Here is a 26,399-nt window from a genome sequence, read left to right on the forward strand (position 1 = left end):
TTTTTACATATTTAGTGCAAGACATCTATAAAACTAAACCTGTTCCTAAAGATAAATTGTCTAGGCCACTTAGTTAATGTGTAAATAAGGTATGCCCGCTTCACAGCTTTCAGAAATCTGCCTTGTCAAGTGAACAGCAGCCCAGTGCCGCTGTTCAGCAGGTAGCCGCATGCGGCCCCCGGGCCGTACTTTGAGTATCCCTGGTTTAACCTTTACCCACGTGTTACTGTACAGTGACTCCATAGCCTCAGAAGGTGCGGTGAAATCTCCCCGTTGCTTAGCTTTGCCCAAAGATGGCCTCTCGGAATATTATAAAAAGCATTGGTAAAATCAAGGAAAGCCACTTCAAGAGGTCCAGCCTTGGGGAGAAGGGGTGTAACAGACACCCCAGTAGCGCGGTGGGGGGGGGGGAGGGAAGTAGTCTTCCATACATAACTTGTCAGCTCAAGGGTATGAGTAGTGGAGGGCCCTCTAATCTTTGCCTGCAGGAGGGCCTCCTAAGGCTTCCTTAGGTCACTGTTGGGGACCAAAGGTTCACTGATTAGACAGGTGAGGGTCAAGACATTATCCTCAATATTACAGAGCCTCTCAAAACCAGTGAGGATCAATTGCTTCTCTTTAGCCCAGGTTTCCAAATCATAGTTCAGTAATCTTGCATAGCACTTCTCTTCCACATCCAGCAACGCTATCAATCTATAATTTGCGGGCAATGATCTATTTCTCTTCTTATGTATTGGCACCAAAATTGAACACTTCCAGCTATCCGGGACTATACCTGAAGAGTTAATTTCTGAGAAAAGAGAGTTTACAATGGACATCCAGAAGCTTAAATCTGATTTTAAAAGGACCGCTAGTAGGCCATTTGGGCCTAGAGCTGCTTCTTTCCTCATGTCCCTTAGTGCCTTTCCCACCGGTATGCAGTTCGGCCATACATTTTCGCTGGGGGGGCCTCTGTGTTTTACTCACTGCCACAAATCCGGCTAATAGCCACAAGGCAAGAGGTTTGTGCCTCGTTTTGATGCCCAGCGATGATCTCAACAGATTGTTGTGTCCTGCCACCAGTTGTCCGTGCTTGTTAGGTTTACCACTTACTGGTGCTGACAGAATTAACCCCAGTGTCGTGAGACATAGTTCCCTTATGTGGGCAGATCACTGCTCCGTAGAGATGATACAACCCCTACGATTTTTGTTTTGTGCAAGCTTATGTACTAAGCCCCAAGGTTTCCCTGAGTCCTTTTGCTTGAGTGCTGCATGAAGTTTAGGCCCATTCAGCTCCTCAGCGTTGCGTTTATCAGCCAATTTCTGTTTCCTGCATGCTTGACTCAGGAATTTAACTTTTTCTTTCATGCTCTTTATATCTGCTGTGGGCAGGCATTACAAATGCTGCAAAAATGACACAAAGAAATCTTTTAGAAGAGATTTCCTTGGTTCATTTTTTTTCAGCACTTTTAACGCCTGCTCAAAGCAGGTGATAACAGGAGGCTTCCATTGGTTTCAATGGGCCTCTGGGTGCTTTGCAGGATTAGCGACAATTTTTTTTACGCTAATCCTGTAAAGCGCCGAACTAGCATAAAAAATCTGACACTAGTTTCCTAACTATCGCCATGGGGCATCGTTTATTAAATACGGCACACACATGGTGGAGTTCGGGGGGCACTAAGGGGCGCAAGAAAAGTGTTGCTGCACTAGGTGCAGTAACACTTTTCATAAATCTGCCCCTTAGACTTTTGGCCTAAGTTTACCTTTACGAATCTTGCCCAGTGTTTTTTAATTTAATTTTTGTTTCAACTTTTGTTTTAACTACTTGTTTGACCAATGATCCACTGATGTTTTCATGACAGGAGGCGCACTGTGTGAAGATTGGAAAAGGTTTAAATTCCTGCTTGATGGAGGCTAAGCCAAAAGTTCCTTTCTTTTTGCTGTCCTTATTTAGTTTCTCTAGGCGCTATTTTTTTTCTTAGAGTGTACACCATTCAGTGTCCTTGTTTTCGCTCTCATTTGCTTTAAAGGTGCTTTCTCATCCACTCCTTGATTTGTTTCCTCTACTCCAGTTGCGCTATGAGTTCCTGGATCATACGATATTTCGTGCGGCACTGTATTTGAGGGCCAAATGTTTGCTGTTCTTTCACCCGGCTTGCCCATTGGTGTTTCCGGGCCCAAGATATTCACATTATCTGTCATCAGTCCTTCAACATTGTTACCCTTTCTCCCACTGCCCCTTGTAGTGTGAATGACATACCTGCCTTCATGTTCTGTATGAGGACTGACATGGCATCCAGTAGGGTGGGTAACTTGTCCACTATTGAGTCACACTGTCAATATACTGATTTATCCTTGGCAAAATCTGGCGCCCACCTTATTACTTGGCTCCAATGTGACATCACTTGCCATAGCGAATGTAGCTAAGGTTCATAAAATTCATTTGCATATCCAATTGTCGGCATGTAGCCTGCTTGCTTTAGTGATAATGTTTTTACTATGGTATCAGCCCCTAGGACTCCTGGGTCCTCGAAAGTACTAGACAGCGGAGTACGGGGTTCCAGGGTAACGATCTATCGGCTTGTCCTCTTTCTCCACCTCTGATGGGGTATACTGCTGATCATATTTTGCTGCAAATTTACTAGATTTCACTGCTCCATTTTTGGTGTCGTTTTTAATACCTGCTCAGGGTAGGCGTTAAAATGACACACTCATAATCTCCTATGGACCTCCCTGTGAACTAGCATCAACACTGTTGGCACTAGTGTTGCAAAGCACCACAATACCACCAAAAATGTTGTTGCTATTGTGGTATTGTGCATGTATTTACAATATGGTTTACCCATGGTGTTCTTAGGGAGAGCGCAAGAAGGATAAGTTACTTACCTGTAAATCCTAGTTCTCTTCCAGGGGTATCCTCATCAAAGTCATAAACATTGAATATTCCCGCCCTTGTGCGGGGACCCCGGAGCATATATAAAATACATACACATTATACATGTGTAACAAACAGTCATGCAGGCTATCATGTTAAAAACAGGCTAAAATGCTTTATTTCTATGAAGTTTTTTTTTTTATTTTTTTTTTTTTAAATACTACAATAGAGCATAAATAAGTACCCAAGCTCCTAAAACTAGGCTTGGGGAAGTAAGCAGTAGCAAACTCTAGTGAAAAAATAGAGAAAACTGCATTGAAAAACAATGAAGCATTCTTAGCCAATAGGCTGCATGTAGGTTAACACAGGAGAACCATAAAAACTTTGGCACTGTGCCTTTAAGACCCTGAGCACCTCCAGTATCCCACCATGCCTCAGGGGTGAAGGAAAGGTGACAGTTGGTTCACAGTTAGGTCAGTTCTTTTTACGGTGACAATTTGTATAATTGAATCAAAATACTGTCTGTCCTGCACTTCCAGTAGACGTGTGTCCGGGGAGGAGGGTGGGTTGTTTATGACTTTGATGAGGATACCCCTGGAAGAGAACTAGGATTTACAGGTAAGTAACTTATCCTTCTCTTCCAGGGGATCCTCATCAATAGTCATAAACATTGAATAGATTAGCAAGCCCATCCCTAAACCCAGCGGACTGTCCGATAGAAGTGCAGGAATAGACATGTCTTACGCAAATAAATTCCTTAGAGAGGCCTGCCCCACTTGGGCATCCGCTCTTGCATCTGAGTCTAGACAATAATGTCTTGTAAAAGTATGGACAGACTTCCATGTAGCAGCCTTACAAATCTCAGATATAGGAACATTGTTAAGGAGAGCAGCAGTAGCCGCTTTTCCCCTTGTGGAATGCGCTCTAGGTCGCGCTAGCAATTGTCTATTAGCTCGCTGGTAAGTATTAACAATACAAGAGACTATCCATCTTGATATTGTTCGCTTAGATGCTGCTTCTCCTGTCCTTAAATGACCATAGTTCACAAACAAGCGGTTAGAGTGTCTAATCGATTTTGTCTTGTCCAGATAAAATTTTAGCACTCTTTTCAAGTCTAATGAGTGCAATGCTTTCTCAGCCGGAGTTTCCGGATTGGGAAAGAACGTCGGTAAAGTTATGGTCTGATTAATATGGAATTCTGACACCACCTTCGGAAGGAAAGATGGGTGAGTTCGTAGAACTACTCTATTGTCATGAAAAACCGTGTACGGTTCTTTTGCAGACAAGGCCTGGATCTCACTGACCCTCCTCGCTGAAGTAATGGCCACCAGAAAAGCCGTTTTCCACGTAAGGTGTTGTAAGGAGGCCTTATGGATAGGCTCGAAAGGAGGGCCCATAAGTTTTGCTAGGACTATGTTCAGTTCCCACGGAGGAGAAGGCCTCCGAATTGGCGGAAAAACTTTCTTCAAACCTTCTAAGAAATCCTTGACTACAGGTTTCGTAAAGAAGGATTCCTGAGAAGGTGACTTGCGATAGGCAGTAATAGCAGACAAATGTACCTTAATAGATGATACCTGCAGACCGGATTTCGCTAGGTGAAGCAAATAGGACAGTATGACGTCCTCCTGCGCCCGTATGGGATTATGGCCTTGCTGACAGCACCATATGTAGAATCTCTTCCACTTAAAAGCGTAGGAACGCCGCGTGGAAGGCCGTTTGGACTCTTTCAAGATGTTCATGCACTCCTGCGAGAGTCCTAGGTGCCCATACTGCAGGAATTCAGGAGCCATGCTGTTAAGCTCAGAGAGGGTAGGTTGGGATGCAGAATCCTGCCCTCCATTCTGCTCAGAAGATCCGGTCTGCACGGCAGCCTCCTGTGAGGTTTTTCTGACAGGTTGAGGAGATCCGTGTACCAGAATTGTCGAGGCCATTGTGGCGCTATAAGAATCATTCTGGTCCTGGATCCGTAAAGTTTGCTGATCACTGCCGGAATGAGGGGAATCGGCGGAAAAGCGTAAAGAAAGGTCCCTGACCAGTCGATCAACAGGGCATTCCCTCGAGATCCTGGACGGTAGAACCTGGATGCGAAGTCTGGGCATTTCCTGTTTACATCGTCTGCGAAGAGGTCCAGTTGAGGCCGACCCCATTGCGCGAAGATGTATTCTGTGACTTCGTCGTGCAGGACCCAATCGTGAACGTCCTCCAGGTGTCTGCTTAGAAAGTCTGCTTCTACGTTCTGCTGACCTGGCAGGTGAACTGATGTGATTGACATTCCTCTGGCCAGGAGCCAATGCCATATCGCTTGGGACTCTCGTGAAAGGGGTAGGGATCTCGTTCCCCCTTGTTTGTTCAAGTAATACATCGTGGTTGTATTGTCCGTCTGTATCAATAGAGTTTTCCCCTGAATTAGGGGTGTGAAAGACTTGAGAGCCAGATGGACCGCTCTGAGTTCTAGCCGATTGATGTGGTACTGCTTCTCCTTGTCTGACCACAGACCCTGTGCTTGAAAAGGACCCAGATGAGCCCCCCATCCCTGAAGAGACGCATCCGTTACCAGAGTGTCGGATGGAAGTACCTGGTGAAACGGAGCGCCCACTGACAGGTGAGGTCTGTGCATCCACCATCTCAATGACTGCAGTGCTACCTCCGGTAGCCACATTGTGTCTTCCCAGCGACCTGTTCTTTGGCTCCAATTGGCCTCCAATGCCTCTTGGAGGGGTCTCATGTGGAGTCTGGCATTTGGGACAATAAAGATGCACGATGCCATGGAGCCCAGTAGTGATGTCACCTGACGTGCCGTAGGTGCGCTGGCTCTCAACAGGTCCTGGCACTTCTTGTTTATTGAGGACAGTCGTTCCTCCGAAGGATACACTTTTTGTAGTTCTGTGTTTATGATAGCTCCTAGGTAGTGAAGACTCTACGTTGGAGTCAAGGTTGACTTCTGGTAATTGACCTGAAGACCTAGAGCTTCGCAAACTCCTAGTACAATGTCCCGATGGCTTCTCGCCTGCTCCGGAGAAGGAGCCTTTAGTAGCCAGTCGTCTAGGTATGGATATATGTATATCCTTTGTCTTCGTAGATGCGCCGCCACCACTGCCATACATTTCGAGAAAACTCTTGGAGCAGATTTCAGGCCAAAGGGTAGAACCCTGAACTGGTAATGCTGTAACGCTACTCGAAAGCGCAGGAATTTTCGATGCTTTGGAGCTATTGGGATGTGGAAATACGCATCCTGCAGGTCGATGGAGCACATCCAGTCTCCCTGATGCAGTTGAGGGAAAATTTGGTGAAGCGCTAGCATTCTGAACTTCTGCTTTCTTATGTATTTGTTCAGCAGTCTTAGATCCAGGATTGGCCTGAAAACGCCCTCTTGACCCTTCTTCGCTACTAGAAAGTAACGGGAGTAGACCCCCTTTCCTCTGTGGGCAGGTGGAACCCTTTCTATGGCATTCTTTCTTAGGAGGGCGAGGGCCTCCTTGCGTAGCAAGGTGAGATGAGCCGGATTGTGTTTGGTTGGTGGCAAGTGTGGTGGAGGCTGCTTGAAAAGGAGAGAATAGCCATGTTCGACAATATTGAGCACCCATTTGTCTCTTGTGATAGAGTGCCACTCGTGAAGATGAGCAATAATACTTCCCCCCACCGGAGTGGTGTACAGTGTCGAGGGAAGTGAGACTTCATTGCTTAGTGGGTGCTTTTGGAGTGGACTGTTGAGGTCTACTTGACCCTCGCTCCCTTGTGTTTCTTCGCTGAAACAGAGGGCGTCCCTGTCGTTGCTGAGACCTTTGCGACCAATGAGGGGTTTGAACCCTCTGTTGGAAAGGGCGTCTATCGTACGGTCTGTACCTCCGCCTGAAATCTTTCCTTCTTTCGAGGCCTACCGCCTTCATGGTATCCACCTCGGTCTTCATGCGGGCCATCTCTTCGTCTGCATGGGCACCGAATAGAGAATTCCCGGCAAATGGGAGATTCAGGATACGTTGTTGTGCCTCCTGTTTCAAGCCAGTGAGCCTCAGCCAGGAAGATCTCCTCGCACAGATACCATGTGCGTACCCATGAGCCGCCAAATCCGCCCCATCCGCTGCCGCGCTGATAACTTGGTTAGATACCAGGCATCCTTCCTGTAGAATCTCTTGGAAATCTTGCCTGTCTTCTCTGGGCAGTTTTTCTGTAAATCTACTGAGGGAATCCCACAGAGAACGATCGTACCTGCCCAGGAGCGCAGACGCACTAGAGACCTTCATTGCTGAAGCCGCTGTCCCGCACATCTTTCTTCCCAGAGAGTCTAAATGCCTGCTCTCTTTATCCGGGGGTACCGTGGATGAAGATGCCACCGAGTGGGTCTTTCGGGCGGCAGCTATGATCACTGAGTCTGGTGGCGGATCCTTCCTAAGGAATAAAGGGTCTTGCTCTGGAGCCTTGTACTTTTTAAGAATCCGAGCCGGGGCAGACTTAAGCGAGGCTGGGGCCAGAAAAGTGTCCATGGTTGGCTGCAACAAACCAGGCACTAGAGGCAGCAACTTTTTCGACGCTGATCTCTGTTGTAGCGTCTCAAAGATGATTGATGAGGAGGTAGACGGTTCTGGAACCTCTATATTGAGTTTCTGCGCTCCTCTTAGCAACACCTCGTTGAAAGTGGTTATGTCATCCACTGGCGAGACTCTAGCAGGTGGTGAATCTGTAAGAGTAGGTGAGTAACGCCCGACAGAAGAACCTGATGAAGACCAAGAGGGTGATCTTCTTGAGCGCGACCTGGATCTCCGTTGAGAGCGAGATCTGCTGCGGGACGCTGTAGCCGAGCGCCTAGGCCTCGCGGTCGGCTGTCGAGGAGCTGAACGAGCCCGTTCTGCCCCGGCTGTCGGCGATGGCGTTCTTGGCGGGGAGGCAGTGGGTGAATACATTCGCGAATATTGCGAATCTGGGGAGGCCGCTGGTCTGTTGAGGCTCTCCAGCCATCTCGGAGATAGGTTGATGGGCGAGACATGCCCAGGAGATGCTCTTGACCGAGAAGAGTCGCTCGGTATGGAGACCACTGGAGACTGAGCCTTGTCTGGCGAGGGGCGATGTTCTGCTCCCTGTTGGACAGGTAAAACCTGCGTCGACGTCGATGGCTGTTTCGACGTCGAAGGACGCCCAGTCGCTTGGTCCTGCCTCGACGTTGATTGCCTCGACGTTGAGTGCCTTGACGTCGAACGGCGTTCCTTGGACCTCGACCTGCTCGCCGTCGTGTGCCTCGACGTGGAGCGATGGGAGGTTGACGGCGGATGTTTCTCGTGCCGTCGTGGAGATCTCGACGCCGTGTGTCCTGACGTCGGGGGGCGCACAGCCTTTGGCGGCGACCGGGCATGCCGGCGATGGCTCGACGTCGATCGGCGGGCTGCCGTCGACGGAGACCTGCCCCTGCTCTGATGTTCCCTCGACGCCGTTCCCTTCGACGTCGGGTGTGTCGCCGTCGACGGCGATCTATGCCGGTGGGACGGTGGTAGCGACGACGTCGACGGTGAACAAACAGGTATTTTCCTACCTGTCGACGTCGACCGGGCCATTCTCTCCTGAGAATGGCCTTCTGGATGCCTGGGGAGTGAGGAGGACGATGTTCTTTTCCTCTCCTGAAGCCCATGAAGTCGGATCTTCTCTCTGTCTTTCAGAGTCCTCCTAGACATGTTCTTACAGTACTTACAAGTGTCAGGGCAGTGACTCTGAGGCAGGCACACTATGCACAGAGAGTGGGGATCTGACTGGGCCTTCTTCTTCCCACAAGCAGGGCATTTGACAAAAAGAGAAGGCATTTTTTCTGTCAGAAAAAACCTTCCTAGCTCAGACAAAGATGTTACTTGTCGAGTGAAAAGTGAAAAAACGCTTTTTTAAAGAATTTTTCTGAGGAAAACTCAGAAAAACTGAGAGCTCAATGCTCCAGGATCCTCTCAGAAGAAGCCGGAAAAAAGAACTGACCTAACTGTGAACCAACTGTCACCTTTCCTTCACCCCTGAGGCATGGTGGGATACTGGAGGTGCTCAGGGTCTTAAAGGCACAGTGCCAAAGTTTTTATGGTTCTCCTGTGTTAACCTACATGCAGCCTATTGGCTAAGAATGCTTCATTGTTTTTCAATGCAGTTTTCTCTATTTTTTCACTAGAGTTTGCTACTGCTTACTTCCCCAAGCCTAGTTTTAGGAGCTTGGGTACTTATTTATGCTCTATTGTAGTATTTAAAAAAAAAAAACAAAAAAAAAAAACTTCATAGAAATAAAGCATTTTAGCCTGTTTTTAACATGATAGCCTGCATGACTGTTTGTTACACATGTATAATGTGTATGTATTTTATATATGCTCCGGGGTCCCCGCACAAGGGCGGGAATATTCAATGTTTATGACTATTGATGAGGATCCCCTGGAAGAGAAAAGTAGCGCCACTTTCTTGTAAGTATGCCCCTGAGGGCCAGATGTAGCAAGCCGTTTGCATGTCGCAAACTGCGAAAATCGCAGTTTGTGCCATGCAAACGGGCTCACGCGATGCACATTCACAAATTGCGAGTCGGTACCGACTCGCAATTTGTGAATGCGACTTGCAAATAGGAAGGGGTGTTCCCTTCCTATTTGCGACTCGCATCGCAATTCAGAATTGCTTTGTGACCGCGAATGCGGTCGCAAAGCAACTCGCAGTTACCACCAGTGTCACACTGGTGGTAACTCATTCGCAAAAGGGAAGGGGTCCCCATGGGACCCCTTCCCCTTTGTGAATGTCGAAAAAAATATTTTTTCAGAGCAGGCAGAGGTCCTATGGTTTCGGTATTTTTTTCATTTTGCAACTCGTTTTCCTTTAAGGAAAACGGGCTGCAAAATGAAAAAAAAAATGCTTTATTTAAAAACAGTCACAGACATGGAGGTCTGCTGACTTCAGCAGGCCACCATCCCTGTGAGTGCAGGGACTCGCTATGGGGTCGGAAAATGCGACCCACCTCATGAATATTGATGAGGTGGGTCTTTGCGACCCCATAGCGAGTCGCAGACTGTATCTGAGATGCCGTTCTGCATCCGAGATTGCGACTCAAAAATTGCGAGTCGGACAGACTTGCAATTTCCCAGTCGCAATCTCAGACCTTTCTACATCTGGCCCTTAGTCTTTTATTTCCCCCAAGTTCCTCTAGTGGGTCCTCTCCCAGCAATACTGATGTTTGACTTATGAAGTGAGGCAAGGGGATTGCTTGTTTGATCTCGCCGCAAGGGATAACGTTTAAACATCCCTCATTGATCACATTCAGCCTACATTGCCACATTCATCCGATGATCAGTCGTGATACAGAAAGTAGCCCTTTTCTGTTTTGCTTTGCTCTTCATAAAATCATCTTGCCATTGACAGAAAGAGAATCAGTGAGTTGTGGGCATTACTCCAGCACCTCTGGTCTTTGGATTTGTCTGCACCACTGCACTCCATGCCACTGCACTCATCTATACCACTCTACTCTACCCCTTAGACTCTATCCTGTACCACTCCTCTTTACCCTGCAATGCTTCACTCTGCTCTGAAACAATCTGCTCTACGCAACTGCACTCTGCGCCACTCCACTCTATGCCACTGGAAAATATGCTGCTCCACTCTACCCGCTCTGCACGATTCTACTCTACACCCCTCTACTCTCTGCCACTCTTCTCTGTCACTGCACTCCATGCCAATGCACTCTACACCACTTTACTCAAAACCAATGCACTCTAAGCCACTGCACTCTATGCCAGTCTACTCTGCACCAACATCACCTCACTCTAGGCCATTCTACTCCACTCTACAAAACTCTACTCTATATGCTCTACTCCATTAAGCTCTACTCCACTCTATGACACTCTATGCCACTCCACTCACTCTACAACACTCTACTCCACTCTATGCCACTCCTCAACACTAATTCACTCTATGACGCTCTATGCAACTCCTTCTGTGCCAGTCCATGCCACTTTACTCCACTCAGTTCTACGACACACTAATACACTCTACTCCACTCCATTAGTCCACTCTAGCCACCCCAGTACTCCACACTAATCCACTCCGACACTCTATGACACTCTTCTCCACTCTATGCCATTCCACTCTGGCACACTTCCCTACTCTATGCCACTCCACTCTATGACAATATACTCCGCACTACGCCACTCTACTCCACTCTACGCAACACCCTCCACTCCACCCATCCATACACTACTCCACAACACTCTATGCCACGCCACTTTACTTCACTATACGCTACTCAACTCTACTCTACACCACTCCATGACTCTCTGCTCAACTCATTAACATTCCCCTTTACTCCACAACACTCTACTTTATGACATTGCACTCCACGCCACTCTCCTTAGCACCACTAACGTTAAGCTATGCTGAACAGCTGCCAAGCTGGTGTACAACACGGCTAGAACATACTGGCAAAGCCAATAGTTCTTGCATAGGCGACACCTATTGGCTTTGCCAATGATTGTTTTTGTAAAGTGCACATGCTGTAAGGAGGCCACCTCCTGGCGGTGAAAAAACATACATATGATGAGAAATGTTTTGAAGCAAGTCACTTATTGGAGACATCAAAAATAGTTGTCTTCGGCTTCATATGTTACACTTGGTTGCAACTTGACGAGTTACAAATAGGAATAATAACTTTTAAAGGTACGGAGTATTTCCTTACTGCATATTTAATGGCATGGCAGGTATGTACGTTTGTTAAGTTATGCTATATGAATCATTAAACGTTTATAAACCTATGGACTGTGCCGCCGCCGTAGACCCTATTATTGTCTAAACATTCACTGCTTTGCCCCCACACACAAGAAGAAAAAGTTCATGTATCTCTGGTTTAGAAACAAATACATACACTGCATCCTTTGATTTACCTGAAGATATTTGATGTACAGTAAAGACTAGTTTAGCCTTGACTTTAAAATAGGTCAAACCCCTTTAAAGTGAGGGATATGACAGGGTTGTGACAATTCACTTCTTGTGATATCTCTCTACCTAACATCACAATCTGTGTTTGCCTATTAACCCCCCAATATTTTAGAACTTGTGCCATGAAGGTAAATAAAAGCGTATTCCCTCAAAGGTAGATCCCGTTTAACTGGCCAGTTCCAGTCACCCCAGACCACCGCTTTCCACTCTTCCGAGGTTTGATTATGTACGAGGCGCTATATAAATTATACATAGTGGTAGTTACTTAGTCAAAAGTCGAGAAAGTGCTTTAGGGCGCACAACGGTTATGGAAAGTGCTATTTACATACCGATTTAATAGGCTACAATTCGATACTTCCTTTTGTAGCTCCAAGGCCTCTCTTGCTCTGCCCATACAGAGTGCGGCCTCCCAGCTGCAACATTCCTTTCCTGCTGATACAGACGGAATAGCTGCGGTTCCTGCTGGCTGGGACCGCCCCATTGAGGTAGCTCTCCAGGTATCTTGAGTACTTGAGGCCGAGTGGATGCAAACACCAGAGTACCTCACCAGCCTCACACATGCCCATCATCACCTCGGGGGCAGACTATGGGGCCTAGGGTGCCGCATGACTGCATCCCTCACCACATTCCCACGGCCACAACTCGCCAGACTCTGCCTCTATTTACCTCCTGTTCCTCCCTTTGCTACTTAGGGATCTGCCACACATTGTGTTTGCCTTCTTTGTGACCCCTGGGGGGGATATCTTTCCATTCATTGACTTATGGCACCAAAGGCCAAATGTATCAATGTATGCATTAACCTTGTGCCGCGCTAGGCAACAAAGGGTGACACACAATTTAGACTCAGATTTGCCACGTTCCGCAAGGCCACTCTCGCGTTACATTGGTGCCTATTGGATTCCATATCCAGTGGAGTGGTAGGGAACGCACCAGTATTAATTCTGTATGTGGAAGCTTGGACCACCAAGCTCTCCGGGTTGGGGTGCTGGGTAAGGAAACTGGGGTCCCAAGGAGCGCTTGATGGCGGCTGGCAATCGTCCTATGCACAGGAGCCCCTTGGGCCAGACCTCAAATAAGATGTCTGTAAGAGCTTTATTGAAGGGGAGTAGGGGCTCAGAAGGGGAGACTCCCATTTGAAGCACTACTGTCAAGAAATTAGTCTTGACTGCCACTGTGGGCAACTAAAGGTCCAAAAGAGGTGCCCTCCTCTGTGCCCACAGTAGGAGGAAAGACCAGGCCAGTGTCAAGTGAGGTTTCTAACCTACTAGCCGCCGCCAGTTCATAGTACCAGCTGTCCTGGTCCTCATCTGGGAGCTGGTAACCATAAGGGTCTATAGACCTCTCCCATTTGTCTCCCCTGTTGCAGGCCTATCAAACAAATGAGGCACTGGCTTTGCATCAGTTAGAATGGGCACAGCCGGCACCAGAGTCTGCAGACGCCCATACAGCTCCATTTTGGAGTCTGGAATAACAATGAGGATGGTGCCAGCGCTGGGGGCGTCTGCAATGAAGCGGACACTGAGTAAGGTCTCAGTCTCACGGGTGGCTCTACTCCGGATCCAGCAAAGAATCCAGAGGTCCGACTGGTGCCAATGGTGAACCTCCAGCGTGGATCCAGTAGGGACCCCTTCTGCACCAATGGGGCCCAAAGTGCTCCAGAGGGGCTAGGTCACCCAAATATGAGGAGCATGGCCTCATAGAACTCATAAAGCTGGGTGGGGGTTGCTCCACCTCCAGGAAAATCAGAAAAGACCGGAGCACACCCGGGTTCAGGTTCCACTGACTTTTGGGGCCTGGAGTGGCAGAGCTCCTGCGTCTCGTTGGAAGACTCTGATGGGCGTGGCAAAGTCAAAGATCTCTTTGACTTCTTGTGTCTGTGGGACTTACCGAACTTTCCTGATGACTTGGAATGCGACGACAACTGTCAGGAAGGGCTCCACAAACGGTCCTGGGACCTACCATGCGATTGGGACCTCGGGCGTCACAGAGTCATCTGGCGTCAGGTGGCCTGGAGCTTGAGGGAGCACTCTCTCAGAGCCAGTCCTCGCAGGTCTTGGAGTCGTGCTCCCACTCCTAGCACCACAAACACACAAAGTGGGGGTCTCTCAACGGCATATGCCTGTGACAGACCCCACATGGTTTGAAACCAGACCGTTTCTTGGGTGACGTTTTGACATACCGTTGAAAAAGGCCCATCAAAAAGTGAATGAGGGGTAGCTCAGACTAGATAAGCGCTATATGGTGTAGAAAGCAAAGAACTGACATCAGCACACATAGGTGGCGCCTATACAGGTAACACACATGTTACTTCCGGCACAGACAATGCTGACACAGAGCCGAACCACACCATCTACCAGCACACATGGGGTACTGGTTGAAAATCTTCCTGATCTAGTCTGATGCCCAGGGATATTATAAGGTAAGGAATCTGCAGCTAGAAGTCTCTATCAGATAGGATGATCAATATCACAACAAGGCAAAAGTATGTTTAGTTAGCATTTGAGATTGTGCCCGACAAGGAGCAGGGTCTGCAGCAACTGCCTCGGTAAGCTTTAAATGTCAACTCTCTGGATTTCATTACATGATAACAAGAACACATCTTCCCCCTTAAAAATGTAATCTACAATGAAAACAAACCCAAATTTCTTTGGAGGGAAACGTTTCCTAAATGATCTTTCTTGAACATCCAACGGAAATGACAAATCCTCAACATATCATTTTGGATGTTCACTCAATTTCTGAGCAATATCAAATCGTGCCATCTTGGAATCAGCATCAAACACACTGAAAGCCTCTCCTTGTTCCTACATTTCCCATCATCCAATCTCACCCATCATCTGATGTCACCACACATCTTTCAACTCGCACAACTTTCACCAGGGTCATATGAAGTTTGACTCTCACCATGTCACTCATGTTCATGCAGAACTTTCTATTTCCCACCTTTTCTTATTTCTCTTGTTGTCCTCTGCTGTCAGCCCACATCATGTATAAGGTCTAGTGGTCAACTTTCCTTTCCCATCCACAAAGTGCTCATCTTTGAACCAGGTAGCCTTCACTTCAATAATATGAAAGGCAAAACTTTGGCATCAGAGTTGGACGTGCTGCGAATTTCTCACAAGAGAGTCTTCAATTTGTGTACCCAATTCAACCCTGTGACCAAAAGTAATTGAATGTTTTCTTTTATAACTCTGTTGCACCATTCTACAAGTCCATTACTCCTGGAATGACATAAGGAAGTGTGATTTGCTTGATGTCTAGCTGCTCAGGAATCCTCGAATTCTTCTAAAACACATTAAGGAACATTGTCAGGGACGATTTCATCTGACACTCCCTCCCTAAAGAACACATTTTTCAAAACTTCCCTAAATTTGGACGCAGTAATGCTACTAGCAAAACTAACTTCTGGCTATCGAGAATAATAAACAATGGCTACAATGCCATACCTGACCTCACCGCTCAAAATGTTGAAGGGCCCAATTATATCAGTCACAATTTTGAACCATGCTTTGTCTGTAAATGAGACAAACTCCATAGATCTAGGCAAGGTGGCCTACAACTTTTCACTCACTACACAAGACAAACGCTGTCTCACAAATTGCTCAATCGACTTATTCAAACCTGGCCACCAAAACAATTCCCTCATCCTCCTCTTCATTGCTGACATGCCAATTTGTGCTTCATGTGCCAGGTCACTAGTTTAAATATTAGGGACATTAGTACAACCAGGGTATCCAACCTTTAAAGAACATTTCAAACTACAGATAACTCTTTTGCAATGTGTAAGACGCAGTCAACAACAGAATCCTAATTTTCGAATTTGGACAACCCTTACTCAGGTTCTCCGTTACTTTTTGCATAGTTTCATCTTCTTCTAATGCTTGAGACCACTCAGATTCCAAAATCATGCCCTTGGTATCACGGAAAGGAGTGCTCACCACCATTTTGTCATCCTCGCTACTGTCATCATCCTTCAGATCAGACTCCAATTGTAAGCTGGACAGAAAATGAGCCAACATTTTTCTTGTACCAGGTATATATTGGATACGGTAACAACATTCTTACAACCTGTATTGACATTTGGCTATCTTAGGCGTGGTTTTACTAGCTCCACTAGTTGTAAATAAATCAGCTAATGGCTTGTGCTCAACATGAATAGTAAATTCAGATCCTCACAGGTAATGACGAAAATGCTTGACCCACCACAACCCCACCAGCGAGCTAGAGCCTCCGGTTCCACAACAGAATATGATCACTCTGCGCTTTTTAGGTTCTGATTTATGATTGCAACCACTTAATCTTTGCAACCTCTTTTCTGCAATAAGACAGCCTTCTAGGGTATACTGGCTTGCATCAGTCACCACAATGCTAGGATGAGGGGTATCAAAACGTTTGTGTCACAACTTCTGTCAGACTTTTTATTTTTAAACAAATTCAAGCATACAATCTTCATCCCAAACAAATGTTCCTCTTTCCTCAATAGTTTATGTATGGAATGAGTCCTATGCCTACACTTGAAAATAAATCTGGCATAAACTTACATAATACTCTTAAACGATTGCAACCGATACTTACCTTTGGATACTGGGGCTTCAACAATGGCCTAGACTAAACTTCCCTTAGATTCCACACCATGAGCCAACGATATGTAGCCCAAACAATCAATATAAGCAACACACCAAATTTACATTCTTCTGCTGTAAGGAAATGCCTCCTTGGCATGGTTACCCCCTGACTTTTTTCCTTTTGCAGATGCCAAGTTATGATTGAGAGTGTGCTGGGACCCTGCTAACCAGGCCCCAGCATCAGTGTTCTTTCCCTAAACTGTACCTTTGCTTCCACAATTGGCACAGCCCTGGCACTCAGATAAGTCCCTTGTAAATGGTACCCCTGGTACCACGGGCCCTGATGCCAGGGAAGGTCTCTAAGGGCTTCAGAATGTCTTATGTCACCCTGGGGACCCCTCACTCAGCAAATGCACACTGCCTCACAGCTTGTGTGTGCTGGTGGGGAGAAAATGACTAAGTCAACATGGCACTCTTCTCAGAGTGCCATGACAACCTCACACTGCCTGTGGCATAGGTAAGTCACCCCTCTAGCATGCCTTACAGCCCTAAGGCAGGGTGCACTCTACCACAGGCGAGGACATATGTGCATGAGCACTATGTCCCGACAGTGTCTAAGCAAAACCTTAGACATTGTAAGTGCAGGGTAGCCATAAGATTATATGGTCTGGGAGTTTGTCAAACACAAACTCCACAGTTCCATAATGGCTACACTGAAATCTGGGAAGTTTGGTATCAAACTTCTCAGCACAATAAATGCACACTGATGCCAGTGTGGAATTTATTGTAAAATGCACCCAGGGGGCATCTTAGAGATGCCCCCTGAATACCAATCCGACTTCTATTGTTAGGCTGACCAGTTTCTGCCAGCCTGCCACAACCAGACGAGTTTCTGGCCACATGGGGAGAGTGCCATTGTAACTCTGTGGCCAGGAACAAAGCCTGTACTGGGTGGAGGTGCTTCTCACCTCCCCCTGCAGGAACTGTAACACCTGGCGGTGAGCCTCAAAGGCTCATCCCTTTTGTTACAGCACCACAGGGCATCCCAGCTAGTGGAGATGCCCGCCCCTCCGGCCACTGCCACCACTTTTGGCGGCAAGGCTGGAGGAGATAATTAGGAAAACAAGGAGGAGCCACCCACTAGTCAGGACAGCCCCTAAGGTGTCCTGAGCTGAGGTGACCCCTGCATTTAGAAATCCGCCATCTTAAGTTTGGAGGATCCCCCCAATAGGATTAGGGATGTCCCCCCCCCCCCCAGGCAGGAGGCACAAAGAGGGTGTAGCCACCCTCTAGGACAGTAGCCATTGGCTACGGCCCTCCCAGATCTAAACACACCCCTAAATTTAGTATTTAGGGGCATCCAAGAACCCAGGAAATCAGATTCCTGCAACCTATACTAAGAAGAAGGACTGCTGACCTGAGAACCTGCAGAGACGACGGAAGACAACTGCTTTGGCCCCAGCCCTACTGGCCTGTCTCCTGAGTCGAAAAACTGCAACAGCGACGCATCCAACAGGGACCAGCAAACTCTGAAGCCTCAGAGGACTGCCCTGCACCTAACGACCAAGAAACTCCCGTGAGCAGCGGCTCTGCTCAACAACCAGCAACAATATTGCAACTTTTCTGCAACTTTCAAAGACTTCAGGTTTCCCGCCGGAAGCGTGAGACTTCATCCTCTGCACCCGACGCCCCCGGCTTGAGATCCAGAGAACCAACACCCCAGGGAGGACTCCCCAGCGACTGCGACCTCGTGGGTAGCCCGAGACGAACCCCCTGGATCCCCACAGCGATGCATGCAGAGAGAATCCAGAGGCTCCCCCTGACCGCGACTGCCTGTAACAAGTGACCCAACGCCTGGACCAAGTACTGCACCCGCAGCCCCCAGGACCCGAAGGAACCGAACCTCAGTGCAGGAGTGACCCCCAGGCGATCATCTGCCTAGCCCAGTCGTTGGCTGGCAGGAGAAGCCCCCCCGTGCCCTGCCTGCACTGCCAGAGTGACCCCTGGGTCCCTCCATTGAATCCAATACAAAACCCGACGCCTGCTTTGCACACTCACCCGGACGCCCCTGTGCTGCTGAGGGTGTGTTTTGTGTGCCTAATTGTGTCCCCCCCAGTGCTCTACAAAACCCCCCTGGTCTGCCCTCCGAAGACACGGGTACTTACCTGCTGGCAGACTGGAACCGGAGCACCCCTGTACTCCATAGGCGCCTATGTGTTTTGGGCACCTCTTTGACCTCTGCACCTGACCAGCCCTGAGCTGCTGGTGTGGTAACTTTGGGGTTGCCTTGAACCCGCAACGGTGGGCTGCTTATGCCCAGGAACTGAGACATGTAAGTTCTTTACTTACCTGACAAAATAACCATTACTTACCTCCCCCAGGAACTGTTGATTTTTGCACTGTGTCCACTTTTAAAATAGCTTATTGCCATTTTAACAAAAACTGTATATGTTATTGCTCTAATTCAAAGTTCCTAACTTACCTGTGGGGAGTACCTTGCATTTTATGTATTTACTTCAAATCTTGAACTTGTGGTTCTAAAAATAAATTAAGAAAATATATTTTTCTATATAAAAACTATTGGCCTGGAGTTAAGTCTTTGAGTGTGTGTTCCTCATTCATTGCCTGTGTATGTACAACAAATGCTTAACACTACCCTCTGATGAGCCTACTGCTCGACCACACTACCACAAAATAAAGGATTAGAATTATCTATTTTTGCCACTATCTTACCTCTAAGGGGAACCCTTGGACTCTGTGCACACTATCTCTTACTTTGAGATAGTATATACAGAGCCAACGTCCTACATCTGCTTTTAAGATAACACCTCTTTTCTCAAGTATTGACAAAACGTGTGCAAGCTTCCTAATATGGCTTGCCTTTGTCCTGCACATATATCAGCAGATCATCTTGGAAACATGAGTTCCTTAATAATGTTGAACAACATTTCCATCAAGAGCTGAAACACATCAGACGTGGAAGCCAATTCAAAAGGCATTTCTTCCAAAGTGATGAAAGAGGTCAAATGGCAAGCCTCCTCATGTGAGACAACCTGATAGTATGCTGAAGCAATGCCTAATGTTGAGAAGACCTTTCCCTCTTGAGTAGTGACAGCTTCTCCATGATGTTGAGCAAGGGTTGCCTATCTACCAAAATTCTAGCATTCAGGTCTCAGAGATCTATGCATATTCTCAGAAACCAATTAGCCTTACGTGCCAGCACGAAAGGAGAAAACAATTCCGTACCTTCTATGGGTTCCATGATGGCTTGGGCACACAGCTAATCCATTTCCTTAGGCAACTCCGGTCTATCAACAAGTGGCACCTTCCTAACCATGTGCACTACTTGTTTAACATCAGACGAGTTGAATAATGTCTTTGAAATCCTTCAACTTACCTAAGGTTTCAGTAAACACACCAGAAATTCTCTTTTACCATTCAGACCGCTTGAATAACCATACATTCAAGCACTTCTACTTTAAGAGAACCTGATCAGAATTGTTATGATCTAAAATGATTTCTAAATTCCTTTGTTCTAGCCATCCTAACAAAAACGATCTATGTTTGGTAACATACACTGAAGGTGGAGAGTTGTTGCCTTTGAAGGACACAACCAGGTTGAATTCACCTAAGACTTCTATAAGTTTTTCCCCATGGTTGGCAAGTCTGATTGAAGATTTTCTAAAAGGAATACAACATTTTTTCAATCATTCACTCCAGTCAAAGCAGAGGGAGTTCCTGAATCTGCCATTATACTTAACTGTACACCACCCACATTCATTGGACAGTACGATCTGCTGACCAGACTGATACCCACCTACATAAGCTACCCTCCTTCACTCTAAACTTCATCAAATGGAATCATATCCAGACACAACACCACATTCGCATTGATCGAACCTGGAACTATAGACAACTTATTAGAATGAATGATATTATTTGCCATATTTACATGCACCTGCTTGCTAGACATACAAACCTTTGCAAAATTACTATTTTTCCTACATTTGACACATCTTATCCATAGCAAGGCAAAATGGTGAATCCCCTAACTGGTTATCGCCACCACATCAATAATGTATCAATTCCCTGGCTTTAATAGAAATTGGATTTTTTTCCCTCCTGGATTTAGTAGCACTATAAACAGACTAAACTGTTGAGGTTTTTGTGAAAGTGGCATAGCTGCCATGTAGGATGCAGTGCTCTCAATTCCAGCCACCAGTTCTACTGCTTGGTTGAAAGTCAAATTTGCTGTGGTCAAAAGGGCTTCTTAAATTGTTCTATTGTTTGTGTGCTTAGCAATTGGATACCTCATCCTTTCCTTTTCAAAGGTCTTGTAGAAGCCAGGGCACTCAAATCAATCCCAATACTTTCAATTGATTCACCTGGAAGTTGATGTCTCCTATAGAATGTATGCCTTTCTAGTTTAAACAAACAGCCAGCATCTCCATTGTAAATGCATATTCATCCTTCACATCACCTTCCCCCATCACAAAATGATGAGGAAGATGTCTGAGGATTTTCATCTCCTAAACATGCCTTAATAGAACACATTTCTTTTTCTGAGTGAAAGCTTCCCCTATATGTCACCTAGGTAAGCATCAAAACCTTTGTTTCTTTGCTCTCGATCTATAGTTGGAAGACCTGCATTTGGTAAAAAAGAAAGTGGACTACATTGCGTTGCATTGAGAATGAATGAGTTGAGTTATTTAGATAATTAAAACCATAAAAGGAGTGAATTTCACCAACACACAAAGGCAAACACTTCCTGAGGTTCATATTGCAAATATTTCAACCATAAAGGGCCATTGTGATCCACCCAATGGTGGTAGCAGAACATTCAAAAACAATAAACAACTGTACAACAAAAGTTAAAATCTCACAATATTTTACAATCCTACAATTCAGTACAGCTTAAAATAGTTGTGTGAGACCCTTATATAAAATGGCTGACTCTGTGACATTCTTTAAAATGACTAAATTTATATGTAAACCATTTGCAATTTAAGTTCTCTGCTGAATAATATAGTCAAATTTAGATAAAATTAATTTTGATAAGATTTCAGTCCTTCTTTGCAGTTACCAATTTGACTGAGTGTTGCATAAATTTGACTAAGGCTTACGACATTTATGTTGCATTGTGGTTATGACATGTAATCGCTGCAAGCCTGCACAAACACTAGTATTCAATGACAATAATAGGTATTTATCCCAATTGCATGTCAATAATTAGGGGCCATATGACCAAAAGCATTTTTGTGGTCATCAACAGCTCGATTCCTAAGATCGAGCTGTTCCTGACTGCAAAAAATGCTTGTTCATATGTAGGAAACACAAATTGTGATTTGGTAATATGTTACTGAATCAAAACTTGTGTTTAGCGATTTCGTATATGGAAGGGGCGGGTTTAGGCTGTCCCTTCCAAATACCAAACTTCAGTGCTATGCATGAATGTTCTGCGACTGAATTACGGTCGCATAACATTAATTTTTTACCGACACCTCGGAACCCCTTCCCCTTTGTGAATGTTGAAACAAATATTTTTTTAAGAGCAGGCAGTTGTCCAAGGGCCACTCTCTGCTCTTCAAAAATGGAACGTAGACGTTTCATTTTACTTTTTGAAACACGTCCTGGTTTTCTTTAAGGAAATGGGCTGCATCAAAAAAAAAAATAGACGTTTTTATTTAAAAGCAGTCAAAAGCATGATCGTCTGCTGACCCCGGCAGGTCACCATCCCTATGATGGCTGCAATTCCTAATGGGTCGCAAACTGTGACCAACCTTAATATTCATGAGGTAAGTCGATTTGCGACCCAGTAGGAATTGCTAAATGAAACTCAATGAGTTTCAGACATTAGGATGAAGGATTTCCTAATTGTTATTCGCAAAAAATTGCAATTAGGTCATCGCTATTCCTTGAATTTGTACATATGGCCCCAGTTGCTTTGAATGTGTTACTAGCCTACACAATGAATGTCCCTCTTATTGCAATATTAGCTAAAGTCACAGTAATAATTAATAATGAAACCAGCTTGAGATTTAAGATTTAGTGTGCGCAGCACTGTGATGATGCACACTTCATAAAGTGCACACTTCACTAACTTGGTTTAATGATAAAGGTTTGTGCATCACTGATACACTGTTAGGGCACACAACTTTTGTCGCATATCCAATAACTCGCATCCTGGTTAGTGTGGAACACCAACACTCTCACCTTTAGTAGTACCTGGTTGTCCCTGTGACTGCTGTGAACCCAATAACTACAGATGGAAGATGGTTTTCTTCAAATAACAGATGTCTTTAAGCAGCATACCCCTCAAAGATGACGTCCCATGGAGTCTTTCTTTTCTCTCCCTACAGGTCAGTGGCGTAACGAAACTTGAAGGGGCCCCCCCTTGAAAAGTACATCGAGGGGCCCCCTCCACCCCTCTCTGACCGAAGCCGGAGCTCTCATGCCAGGCGCCCGCCACTCGTGCATAGTGCTGGCTGTGCTTCGGGGGCCCCCTAGAGCTCGGGGGCCTCGCACTCCGAAGGGACTGCGGGGGCTAAAGTTACGCCACTGCTACAGGTCTAACAATGGAAAGTGTATAGACCCTGCATCATTAATCCAAGTTTCTCCAACGAGCAGCTCATGAGCTACTGGTAGCTCTTTTGCTGCCTGTAAGTAGCTCCACTGTGTACAGTCCAGACTAACTAGAAGTTTTTGGTTGGCTGAATTAATAATACTAATACACCGGATTTGTAAAGCTCATGGCTACCCAGAACTGGGCATTCCAGTGCTAGCAGAAAACAGTGAGAGACAAGCACAACACATTAAGGGAAGAGGTCGGGTTTTAACTGCTTCCTGAAGTGCAGCCAGTTATTTTCACCTCTCAACTGGAGCGGAAGAGAGTTCCACAACCTAGGAGCAAGGTATGAAAATGATCGACCACCATATCTATACCGATATCTATACCAAGATTGAAAAGTTGTATTTGAGATGAAAATTTGTGTATTTTCCGAACTCATAAGCTGATGTTTGGGGAAAAATGGTTGAATTATCAGAATATAATTAAAAGTGATAATTCAGTAATAAATAACGTGGCATTGGAGAGAATTGTTACTAACATTAGTACCTCATTGCCAGGGGCATTGCTGCAATGGATGTTATGTATTACCCATTTAGAAGTATTTTAAATTGGCAAAGCCTTTTTTACATTACTGCTGGCAACCCTGCCTTATGCACAGATGTGATTACTATTGGCAAACGGGCAGAGGGTGGCCAGTACTGTTGTCTTTTCTGACATGGTAACTATTATGGCGGTAAAATTAGTAGCGCTGGATTATTTTGAATGAACATAAGTAGCTCTTATTACAGAAGAGGTTGGAGACCCCTCTAATCTCTAACCAGCAGCCAGGGCGCACACAGGGGCTGTGTTCTGTACAGCTCACTCACATTTCACCGGTGGACACTGCTTTAACTTAAAGGGCCGTAGCTTTCTGACATCACTTAATTGAGTACTGTTTAAACTTCCCTAAAGCAACTAGAAAATATGTATTTTGTATACTGTACTATATGTGTGCATTCCCAATTAGTAATAAGACTAATAACAATGGCAACATCTATCTTTCTCACAGCCACTCACCCAGTGCTTAATTTGAGCTGGTGGTTTCCGGTGTTCAGCACCCACACTTAGTTGTCAACACCAGCACTTAGGACAGTTTGCCACAAGGTGGCACTGTCTGGCTAATTTAGAGATAATCACAATAATAGTAATTTATTAATTCTATACACATTAAAAAAGACTTTTATCTGCCGCCCAAGCCATTATTATAGCTGTGGGGGCCTGGAATAGTCCAAATCGTTACACCGGTAGAAGCGTGCTGCTAGCAGTGGAGTTGATTCTGTCATTTGCAGCATGGGAGGGCCAATGTGTGGAGCAAGCAGCAGTGACCTCCTGGCGAGAGCCCCGGCACTTACTGTTTTACAAATTAAGCACTGTACTCACCTTTAGTGCTGATCATCTTACAGCAGTCTTCCTCTTGGTCACCCTCCCTCCCAGAGGGAGATAGTTCAGTCCAAACTGTTCAACTTTGTGCCTCACTACTTCCAGGAGGAGCAAACCAACCACATCCGGGGTCAGGGGCAGCAGGCGAGCTAAGGGTCAAACCTCTGAAGGGGGGTGAGGGGAGCCTGGCATCTGAGGGGGCGTGGGATACGTTCTTCTACACCGGGAGCGCCCCCTGTTTCTCAAGAAGGGTTCTGGTGTAGGGCCGATGCCCGCCTCTTCTCTGGACTCCCGTCTTCACAGAGGACAGAACTGGAGACTTGGGGGTGCCCTGCATGGGACTGGTGATACTAATGCGCCCACAATGTGCAGGGTGTAAGCTGGAGACCAGGCAACGTCTGAGGGGCGGGGGCAGAACCTGAATCTGCAGCCAGTGCCTTTGTACAGTGTGTGCAGAAAGTTCCCTTTCCCCTCCAACCCGCTCTCCTCTCACTGCAGCGGGCGCAGCTGGCACAGGTCTCGGGCAGGGGGCATGAAGCGGTGCCCAGGTGGCTCCCTTGAAGTTCCTCCCAGTAGGTCAGTGCCCTCTGTGGCCTCGCACACTGCAGCAGGGGCGGGCAGGCACTACTGCTAACGGGTCCCTGCTGCTCCCGGTGCACTGCAGCAGGTGCAGCTGGCACACGTCTCGGGCGGCTGGCATGAAGTGGTGCACAGAAGTTTCTTCCAGACGGTAAATGCCCTCCGTGGATGCCCACAGTGCAGCAGATGAAGGCAGGCACTGCTGCTCCTGGTGCACTGCAGCGCGTGCTGGCACCGCCTGGAGAAGGCGGGCGTGCGGTGGTGCCCAGGTGGCTCCCTTGAAGTTCCTCCCAGCCGGTCAGTGCCCCCGTGGATGCCCACAGTGCAGCAGATGAAGGCAGGCACTGCTGCTCCTGGTGCACTGCAGCGCGTGCTGGCACCGCCCGGAGAAGGCGGGCATGCAGTGGTGCCCAGGTGGCTCCCTCGAAGTTCCTCCCAGCCGGTCAGTGCCCTCCGTGGATGCCCACAGTGCAGCAGATGCAGGCAGGCACTGCTGCTCCTGGTGCACTGCAGCGCGTGCTGGCACCGCCCGGAGAAGGCGGGCATGCAGTGGTGCCCAGGTGGCTCCCTTGAAGTTCCTCCCAGCCGGTCAGTGCCCTCCGTGGATGCACACCCTGCAGCAGGTGCAGGCAGGCACTGATGCTTCTGGTGCACTGCAGCGCGTGCTGGCACCGCCCGGAGAAGGCGGGCATGCAGTGGTGCCCAGGTGGCTCCCTTGAAGTTCCTCCCAGTCGGTCAGTGCGCTTCGTGGCCTCGCACACTGCAGCAGGTGCAGGCAGGCACTGCTGCTAACGGGTCCCTGCTGCTCCCGGTGCACTGCAGTGCGCCCTGGAACCGCCCAGAGAAGGCGGGAGTGCAGCGGTGCAGCGGTGCCCCGGTGGCTGCCCTGCGGATCTGCGGTGCTCCTCCGTGCCCGGCAGCAGGTGATGGCGAACCAGGGTCGGCCGGGCAGGGCTGGGAGTCCCTCCTTCGCTCCAGTGCGCAGCGGGCCTAACCCCTCCGCCTCCACACTGCCTGCTCCCTCCTCCCTCACTGGCTGCCTCGGTGCCGCCGTGGGTGTGCCCCTCGCACTGGGCCGGCCTTGGCTGGCCGCCCTGCGAGCTGGAGTTCACAAGGAAAGTTTGCTGGAGTTGGTGATACAGGGCACGGTGTTTCCGGAGCTCAAACAAAAGCAGTGCCCCTCCCCCGGAAGGCAAATAAGGGCAGCTCCTGGCGGGCACTGTACCTGCTGCTCACTGTGCCCTGCATCCGTGTAAGGGAGCCCTTCACTGCAGGCACGCACGCGATCCTGCACAGGTGTCCTCGTGCATACATCTGTGAGCAGGTGCACTGCACTGCAGATCTGCTCTCCACCAGGATACGCACATCACAGGGCCACTACAACACAAGCATCGGCGCTTGTGCACCTCATCTCTGCTCACCACCACGATACAGGTGTCCTGTGCACATCCACATTGGGGCAGGAGCACTGCACTCCATTTCTGCTTAC

The 26,399-nt window shown here is 47.3% G+C and overlaps 1 protein-coding gene across 4 annotated transcripts in view; it reads right to left on the reverse strand.

Moving 5' to 3' along the window:
• The window catches only part of DLG3 (discs large MAGUK scaffold protein 3), a 1,213,683-nt gene extending 1,187,917 nt beyond the window's left edge, over positions 1-25,766 (reverse strand). Inside the window, exon 1 of one of the 4 annotated variants that reach the window (XM_069209533.1) lies at positions 24,332-25,766. In XM_069209533.1, coding sequence (XP_069065634.1) covers positions 24,332-24,347 — 16 coding nt within the window. In that variant the 5' untranslated portion in view covers positions 24,348-25,766. The remainder of the gene's footprint in view (positions 1-24,331) is intronic. The other 3 variants (XM_069209549.1, XM_069209524.1, XM_069209541.1) reach the window with 3 other exon arrangements.
• Positions 25,767-26,399: the final 633 nt, after the last annotated feature.

Source organism: Pleurodeles waltl, chromosome 2_1 (genome assembly GCF_031143425.1).
Source record: "Pleurodeles waltl isolate 20211129_DDA chromosome 2_1, aPleWal1.hap1.20221129, whole genome shotgun sequence".
Lineage (NCBI taxonomy): Eukaryota > Metazoa > Chordata > Amphibia > Caudata > Salamandridae > Pleurodeles > Pleurodeles waltl.